Genomic DNA, 9,897 nt, shown 5'->3' with positions numbered 1-9,897 from the left:
TTGTTAGATTGCAGCTCAGAAAATACTCTGTGAATTTAAGAGCACAGGAAGAGTCATAGATACATGGCAGAACACATGTAAAAGGTCCTTGGTATCTCCAGATAGGACTGGTAGAGACCCCGGTCTGAAACCCCGAAGAGTTGCTGTGAATTGATCCTAATATGCACATTTTTTCCTAGGTGAGATTGCCTATTATTTCATTTTTTAATGTGCAATTTACTCTAGTATATGCATTTTTGTGAAGATTAGTTGGCTGGAGAACTGCATTTTGAAATTCAGAGAAGTTCTGCAACCTGTTCTAGGGATGGTGGGTTGTCATGTATTTGTTGCATTACAATGCAAGAATGGACCTCCTGGCAGCAATAATGTGATAACATTGGGAAAACATTTCATAACAACAAATAAAGCTAAATTATTTGTGGATGGTTCAGTACAAATCCTGTGCATGGCAGAAATTACCTTTCCCAAGGTAGGATGAAGGGGGGGGATATTATTTGAGGAGCTGCAGTAAATCAGGAAGTTGTCCCTAGCACTTGGGCACCAATGGTTACTTTAGGCTTCTCCAGACAACCTGTTTATTGTCATTCATCTTTTCCCAAAGATTACATAGTGGTTATGTCTGCTCTTCATTGAGCATTTGTTTGTGAGGAGGTTATTTGTCTTCCTGTCAATTAGTCATTATCCCATACTTTTCTCACTCCCCATCACTTTCTTCATTGTAAAAAAAAAGTCTGTTTTTATTAAAGTGGATTTGTTGCACCAGAGGGTTTTAAACTACTTTAATAATGCAAACCTAAATTTCTGGCATAAGATTGAATTCCTCTTGCAGTGGTTCCTTAAGAATTCCTGGGAGGAATGCCAGCTCTTTGATAAGGTATATACAGTATTCTCAACAAACAGCCATATAAAAGGCAATGATGGGGGACCAAGGGAAGGCTGAGTCCTCATAGGTTTCCTCGAGTCCCATATGGTATGAAATGACTTTTGCAATGAAGGGAGATAGGTACGCTTGGCAGCTGTCCTGGAACCATAACTAATTGAGTATAAAAATAACAAAGTCAGAGAAGAATTAGGGAACATTGGGAAGGAGGTGGGAAGGGGAACCAAACTATCTAGGAGTGGAACAATCCAGGCTGATCTGATGCAGATCAGGAATGAACAGACTAGAATCAAACACTAAGGTTTAGAAGTGGATAACTCATTTCTGGGCATTGTTCACGGGATATTTCCCACATCCAGAACCCATCTCTTTCCCTGTAAATTCAGATTTCCCCAACCCTGGGAAAATCTGAAGAGCAAAGCAAAATTCAAACCCAATTCACTGCTACCCAGCTGCCAGTCTCTGTTGTCTGAATTTCTTCAGTTAAGGTGGCACTAGGCAATCTTAAGGAAGAGGTGGAATCCAGAGTTTGTGTTTGTTCACAGAGTGGAAGGGAAAGGTGGACCTTCTCTATCCTCGCCCACTTTCAGCCACTTACTGAAGACTGCCAAAGGGACTCATATAATAATATTACCAGGGGATGGGGGAAAGCATGGCTTTGTTTTTGATAGAGTTTGTGGGACCATATTAATATCTGCCAGTGCATTAGACCTCAGAATGCCCACAGGAAGCAGTGGTTTTCTTAGGACATAAAGGAGCAACATCCAATTGGCTATTTGTTTTGCAAAACTATGGACTGAACTGTGGATTGAACTTGGGATCCTTGGGTGAGCCTGCCCACACAGGTTAGGTAAGCTGAGGGAGGTACTTCCCAGAGAGGAAGACATATCTGGAGTTCAAGTAGGATCTAAATTTACTGACCTTAGGTAATTGGTGCAAAGGTGTGTGTGGCGCAAAAAGGGGTTCCTTACACATATTTTGGCTGGGGATTCCTAATCTTGATGGGGAGCAGTGGATGTTTGAGTCCCTATAATGTGCTTACTAACACCCTCCCGTCAGATGTAGGAGACAAGTAACTATACTACCTTTAGAAGGCACCTGAAGGCAGACCTGTATAGGGAAGTTTTTAATGTTTAATGTTTTATTATATTTTTGTATTTGCTGGAAGCCGCCCAGAGTGGCTGGGTGTCAAGGCTCTGTCCAGGCTGCAGGAAAGCTATTCCTCACCCAGTTGCAGCAAGAGCAGAGAATACAAGGTAGAGTCCTTTTTAATGAGATTTATTCAATCTTATTAGCGAGAGATGAAAGAACACAACAAGCCTTAACAATGGCGCTGCTCCAAACTGGGGCTCCACCCCCTTCCTTCCTAGCAACAGCACTTTCCCTTACGGTTGGCCACACATGATCAATTGCCATTGATTCCGTTGTTCCTGCACCCTTAACGAACTCCGAGTTCTGGGGGAAGGGGGATCAGAAATATTTTCCAGTGACAACGTGTCAACTGGTTCCCCTTCCACGTTTTCCTCCCCCCTTCTTCTAACCCTTGTCAACTCTTCTGTTCACCTGTCTCTGCTGACTTCCTTCACTCTCCTCGAAGCCCTGCTGTAATTCAATACTGCATTCCTCTCCTTCTGCCGCGTCTCCACCATTCCACCATTCTCCACCCTCATCCCTCTCCCCCTCATCCTCTTCAGTCCAGTCCTTGACACTGGGGCAACCCAGTTAGATGGGTGGGGTATTATTATTATTATTATTAATTATTATTATTATTACCACCAGAGTTTGGCTGGACCTCTTCCCTCAGGCATGGAACAATCTTCCAGCAGGGCTCTTATTAGGATGTGCCTTGGGTGTCTTAATTAGGTTAAACCCCCCTGCAGAGAGGAAGGCATTTGGAATTTCTGGAGGTCTCACACTACTACTCTCAACTAGTGAGAGTCAATCCTATTGATTAAGATAAATAGAGGTCAGTAAGAACACATTACAACTTTCTTGTCTTGTATGCCCAGGTTTTTGTCTTGCATACTTTCCCAGACAACCTAGAGACAACATTGACTTTAAGGCACTCAGTGCATACTTGCAATGACAGCAAAGCTCTGTTCCTCTGCAGCAGACAAGATGAAATAGAAGGGTAACTATTGTCTGGTAGGAATAGCCAAACAAATTCAGATGCTCCAGTGCTTAACTAGGACTATTTACTGCTACAAAGTGTATTGGAAATCCAGGGCAAAATTTAGAATGATGCTATTCATCTTCTTATTCTAGCTTATCTCTTGGCCAAGTTCACCACCTGAGATGATGATAACAGCTGCCTGGAAGCGATGTGTAGATTACTGACTCACAGCGCTGCAAAGCTACTTTGAAGTGCTTAAAATAGGCAGAGAAGGCAAAAAAGCATTTTAATATGAAAGTCCTACTGCTGCTGATACACACACACACACACACACACACCAATAAGACACAGCTGTTGGACTGAAAGAAAGGGGCAAGGGAAGTTGCTTGTAAATGTAGCAGAAGATGAATGTGAAAAAATGCAGTTACATGGACTTCAGGGTTGGGGGTGGACAAGGCGTGGGTCAGGATTGGGGAACATGAGAGCCTCCAGATTTTGGATTCCAAGGCCCATCAGCCCTGGCCAGGATGGTCATTGGTTAGGGATAATGGGACTCCAACAACATCTGGCAGGCCTTAGGCATGTTAACAGAGCTCACTGGATCCCAGCCACAGATCAGATAGGCTTCTCTTTAGCCTCCTATGTCTGCCTCCCAGGCAAAAAATAAGACAGATTTATATATATTTTATTTTCAACCAAAATACAATTTATTGAAATATACAACAAATAGTATTGTGGCTCTACAAAGCCTGCATGTGTGTGTTTGTGTGTGTGTTAAAGAGTGCTTCATCAGCTGCATGGCAAAATAGGTTTTAGTGGATAAAAGCTGCTAACACAATAAATAAAATTAAATGTTTTTAAGGCATCACAAAAATCTTTCCTTTTTTTGCTATAAAGCATTTCCCTGGATTGGTTTTGTTAGAAAATGTTGACAAACTTTGGGGGGGGGGAAACAACAACAACCCCAAACAATACTTATTGTGTAATAGAATTCTAGAATTGACCCAGGACCTATTCAGCTCCATTTCTGTCCCTAAAAAGTAGGAATTTCAGGGTCAAACGTCAGCCACAATGGCACCATGCATTCAAAGCACTGTGGTATCACTTTAAACAACCTTGGCTTTCCCCCAAAGCATTCTGGGAGCTTGAGGTTATTATAGCTGCTGTTAGGAGACCCCTATTCCCCTCATGGAGATATGGTTCTCAGAATTCCCTGTGAAGAGGGCTTGGTAGGGAAACGGGCAGCAGTACAGAACAGTCCCCAAACCCCTAACATCTCTCTCTGACAACTGGTATCAAACTTCTACTAATCATCTCCCCTTGCACACACTCTTCCCGAGAAATAATAGTTTCAGTGCCTTACCCTGCAAGACAGTGTAATTCCAACTGCCCAGTTTGTGATTTTATTATTTTAATGACAGTGTATTTTGTTATTAATTCTGATTATTATTTTTTGTAACCTGTCCTCAGACAGTTTGGTGGGCTTAAAAAGTAGAAATAATGATCGCTCCCCACATCAAATGGGGGGGGCAACGTTTGCGTGGTCGTGCACAGCCCCTTGAGCTCCTAGGTGACACCTGGCAATTCGGACTGGCTGCGCCTTCCCCCAGGAGGGATACCTGGGGTCTCTGCCTACCCCAGCTAAGTGCCCAATCCCGCCCGGGGAAGGCGTTGCCAGGGGATTGGCCAGGTAAGGGGAGGGACTATCTAGCCCACACAATAGAAGGTGTAGCTTACCAGGAAGCAGCAGTGAGGCTCCAGAGCTTCTCCCACCCTCCACTCCCTCCATTAACGCTTATTTTTGCAGGTTAACCTCTTCTCCACAGGTATGCAGGCACTGCTATGTCAAGGCCGCTGTTGAAGGGCTGGAAAGGAATTTCCCTGCATTGGCAGGTTTTGCCTTTCCCGTAGCAATTCGTCACAACTTTGGCGGTTTCAGGCCTTGGGCAGAATCCTTTAGTTGTCTTCCAAAATAGGGTATGTGTGTTTGTGGGGGGGCAGTTACTCCACGCCGCTAGTGCGGCAGAGATACCAGGGTTCCCCGTTAAAGGGGTATTGGGGGGAGACATTGACCATACGCCGAGAGGTTGTCATTGCTCTTCCCCACCAGTGGTGGCAAAACGGGGGGCGGGCTATCTGCTTGAACATATATTCTCCAGAGCTAGCCCAATCCCTGCACATTCTGGATAACCATGTAGTTTCCCAGATCCCCGGCTGTGGGCTGGGAAAGATAAACGCCCAATGCGTGAGCCAAGGTCTCCCTACATCTGAATCTTAATAAAGTTGTGGCCAATTTTAATCCCATAGCACGTTGTCTGGTGTCAATATTCCTCTCGGGGGTCGCCTGGGGGTTGGGGGACTCCGCCTGTCCACGCAATAATATCAAAGCCTAACTGAATTGTTGCAGACTATTCATTTGTATTCTGTTCCCATTTAATGCTAACTTGTTGTTGTTGTTGTTGTTGTTGTTGTTGTTGTTGTTTTTACTTTCTCTTAACACCCCATAAACAAATCAGAACAAATGCTCAGTAAAGAGCAGGCAGAGTCTAACCACTGCATAAGTTTTGTGCAAGCAAATCATTCTCAAGCAGCCAGTTGTGTATGTTGATGGGGAGTTGTATAATTTGCAACTAATGACATGATGGATTACCTCGTGACATTTGGGCAACCATATTCCATATTATTATTACAATTAGGACTGTGTGGATGAAGTATCATGTTATCTCAAGCACAAAATGCTTGTCCCAAACAGAAAGTCAACTTGAGAGGATGCATGGATAGTATGAAAAATCTGTCTGATTTTGCAGGAAGGCCCAGGAAAATTCCTTCCTTCTTACTCCCATTGTTTGATCCTTATGGAGGCAATAACACTGGATTTTATCTGTAAGGAGGGTCACATAAGCCTTATCCTAGAAAAGTTGCTTGGAGGGGGTTGTGAGACCTAATGGGCTAGCCAGCCCCCAGACTCCCACAATAGCGGTGTATTTTGTGTACATCAGATGCATACACACAGAGCACCACGGGACTCTGGCCCAATGTGGAAGAGCTCTAGACACATACATTGGTATGTGCCAAGAACACCTTTCAACATATGTCAGAAGCAGGTGTTGGAGGAGCATGGTTGCCACCATAACAGTGGCTAGCCCTCATGATCCTGCAGCTCCCTCTATGTGTGGGGAGGATCTTACGAGCTGCCCCACACATATGCATTTAAGACCGAGACTTTTTAATGCACCCATTGGTTTGTCCCCGACAATTCTTAGACATGTCTGCATTTGGTAGCTTTCTCTTTCCAGGAATGTTTCCAATAGCACACTTCAGGCCTGCCTGAATCTTTCTGTTGGTTAGGATAATCAACATGGGACTTATAGCTGAGTAGCAGGAGTCAAAAAACATGCGGGCATCTGCGAACCTCAGTGAGACTGGGGATACACAAAGGTTGACCATCCAGAAGACACTGTCCAGTCCAAAGCTGAGAAGGTACATGGCCAGCAGGCCCATGACTGATTTTGCTGCTCGGATCTCTGAATGCTTCAACTGGAGCATGGGCAAGCGGCTCATCAGTTTCCCATGCTGCCGAAAAACAAAGAGAAGGTATCCACTTGAGAGGCTCATCAGCCCCAGGAAGAGAACGTCTCGAGTGACAAATACCACTCCATTTCCAAAGTACAAGAGTTGGTTAGGAAACACCACACAGCAGAAGTCATACACTACCGTGATCTCTTCCTCGGTGCAGTTGGTACCGGTGCGAGGCAGGGAGTAAAGCAAACGGGTACAGCAGACCAGGAGGTTGAAGCACCAAAGGGAAATCATGATGGAAGGGAGTTTTGCAAGGATGCTGTGCCTTAGCCGCAAGCATCTGAGAGGACATGGAGCAATGAGGAGGCACTGGAAGCAGCCCAGCATGGAAGTTAAGAAGATGCTCATGGCTCTGCTCACACAATAGATGTAGAGGGTGATGCCACAGGTCAAATTATCATGCATGGTGTGGATGCCAAATGCTTGCAAGGTGAGTGGGACACCCCTGGTCAGGATCACCAGGAGGTTGGCCAGTGCAAGTTTGCCCAGGATGATTTCACTGGGTGTGAAGTTTTGCTGGCAGGTGGCTTTGAGGAAGGCATAGAGGATGGCTAGATTTCCTGGGATCCCGATCATGTCGAGCGAAATCAAACCAAGCATGTTCACGATGAGCCAGACTTGCATCGCGGCTGCGTAACCCTGCTGGGAGGAAAGTTGCCCGCTCTGTGTAATCTACAAGACAAAAGTGTTGAAAAGTAGCAGAGAATTGGTTCCGCCCCCCTCCAGTCAACAAAGCCGCATATGAATTACCTAAGTTCCTTTCTTGTTGATTGAAAAACACTCCCACACACCACTCAGGTATATAGTTAGGAGTGCATGCATGCAAAAGTATTGCATGCTGGAAAACTAGAAAGTTGCTTAAGATGCTGAATTCTAAGATAGGGGGAAAAGTTATTCTGCAAGCAGACATTACTGCTTGAAAAAGTGAGAGGCCTTTCAGAGGCAGCATGGTGTAATAATGTTGGCCTAGAACCAGCAAGGACCTCCACTCAGGCATTGCTAAGTGTCCCTTATGACATCCGTTTGGCAACCACAATGAATGGGGCCTTTAGCACCTAGATTTATATATTAGGCAGACATCTTCATGTGTTTCATTTTGGATACCAGATTTATCTTCTTCCGATCTTTGCATTTTATTTTTTTAATTATAAATTGAATTCTTGTGCACCATTCTGAGAAGATTCCTCCCTTCCCTGCCACTTGATTTAGCAGTATCCAAGTTGTGCCCATCCTGTCAGATGTCAAAGAGATAAACAATCATATGACTTTTCGTAGACATCTGAAGGCAGCCCTGTTTTGGCAAGCTTTTAATGTTTCATGTTTTGTTGGGTTCCTTTGTATTTTGTTGGAAGCACCCCAGAGTGGCTGGGGCAACCCAGTCAGATGTATGGGATACAAGAAACAGATTGTTATTAATAATGATTTTTATTATTTTTATTAATAATAATAATAATAATAATAATAATAATAATAATAATAATTGTCAGGATAAAACGGGTGAAGCATTTAAATCTCCCTAAAATCCTGAGAGCAAGAGTGTGATTAACAATGCCATAAACAAAATAACAAACAAGCATGCAGACCTTAATTTCAAGTGATTTATATCGCAATCATATCTTTGGAGGCATTTGTTCCAACTGATAACCTTTTTGTACTGTTAAAAACTGGTGATTTCTTTCTAGCCTGTATCACCCCCCTTTCCACCCGTTTGAGTTTCTTATGGCCTTAATATGCTAGATTAAAATGTTTCTTCCTCTGTAGGATGTTATAAACTCAGTGTGATGAAATCACTTTGTAGTCTTTTTCCTTGCATAAATGACATAAGCTTTCCACTCATGTCCCTAGATGTGTTCTTCTCAGTTACACTGCCAAATTTTGACAAGGATATCTGCACAGGAGACGGCTTTCATTTCATGCTGGCTGATAACCATTTCTGTTTGACATCTACTTGGCAGCCTTTCAAAGACAGTTTGGTGATAACGGTTGCAGCCAATGCTAAAAATGTGTGAAAGTAGGTGGGTAATTAGATCTTATAAGAACTGAAAACTTTAATGATTATGTCTGGAATACAGTCTGGATCAAAGTGGATGGAGATGTCTATAGAAATGAAAAAAGAAAAGGGGGTGGAGGGGAAAGGAGCCGGAACAAATAGGAAGGGGGGGGGAATCTTGCCATAACTTCAGGGAAAACAAAGCCATGCTTTTGTTTCATATTTTCAAAGGGACGTGAAAGTTGTTTACAAGTCCCTAGACTGCCCTAAATCAAGGGTGTTCACAAAACAAATGTTGTTGTCACAGGTTTTCTTATGCTTCTATGGCTATCAGCATCCATTGCGAAAGGCAACAGGGCACCTAAAAGGGAGCAATTGTAGGCTATGCATTGGTTAATTTCCAAATTTAGGGTGGTATCCAACTAAATAATTACACAAGCGGAAGAACTTGTGCAATGGGACTTTCCCCCACTTCTCTTGCCTGTGCATGTCCTGCACCCTCCCTAAATCTGCTTTCGATGAGGGGAAACCCTAGAACATTTAAGGGGCATGCAAGGGAATGAGAGAGGGAAAGTATCACGGCTCGAGCAAAAATTGTTCTGCTCATGCAAGGATTTACTTGGTGCTACTTTGGAAATGCTTTTGAATTCTGGTGCTGGAGGAGTCTCTTGAGAGTCCCATGGACTGCAAAAAGATCAAACTTATCCACCCTTAAAGAAATCAGCCCTGAGTGCTCACTGGAAGGGCAGATCCTGAAGTTGAGGCTCCAGTATTTTGGCCACCTCATGAGAAGAGAAGACTCCCTGGAAAAGACCCTGATGTTGGGAAAGATGGAGGGCACAAGGAGAAGGGGACAACCGAGGATGAGATGGTTAGACAGTGTTCTCGAAGCGACTGGCATGAGTTTGGCCAAACTGCGGGAGGCAGTGAAGGATAGGGGTGCCTGGCGTGCTCTGGTCCATGGGGTCACGAAGAGTCGGACACGACTGAACGACTGAACAACAACATCAACAACTTTGGAAACAACCTAGAGAGGTTACTGAGGACTTTCTGTTGGATCCACCTTGCATTACCAAGTCATACATTGATTATTCATGCATTTGGGGAAAATGCTCTAACTTCTACAGAACTATAGAAACAGGAAACCTACGTAGAATGCATACATTTTTTAAATAAACAATTTTTTTGTAGTGCAAGAGAATCCCATGCCAGTTCTATGGGCTGGACCCAGACTAGCAGCACAATCCTAAAAAGTTGACTCAGACGTAAGTGCTATTCCTAGGCAATATATTGTGTGTATGTGTGTGCATACATCCACACACATACTAGTGAATA

General features: G+C 43.8%; 1 protein-coding gene across 1 annotated transcript; it reads right to left on the bottom strand.

The window, feature by feature from the left end:
- Positions 1 to 6,203: 6,203 nt before the first annotated feature.
- On the bottom strand, positions 6,204 to 7,196 carry LOC117049234 (olfactory receptor class A-like protein 1). Its single transcript, XM_033153973.1, has one exon. It carries the CDS (start codon positions 7,194 to 7,196, stop codon positions 6,204 to 6,206), a length of 993 nt encoding a protein of 330 aa, XP_033009864.1.
- Between the last annotated feature and the right edge of the window lie 2,701 nt (positions 7,197 to 9,897).

This window comes from Lacerta agilis, chromosome 6 (genome assembly GCF_009819535.1).
Source record: "Lacerta agilis isolate rLacAgi1 chromosome 6, rLacAgi1.pri, whole genome shotgun sequence".
Classification (NCBI taxonomy): Eukaryota; Metazoa; Chordata; class Lepidosauria; order Squamata; family Lacertidae; genus Lacerta; species Lacerta agilis.
This window is presented reverse-complemented; position numbering and strand designations above follow the sequence as displayed.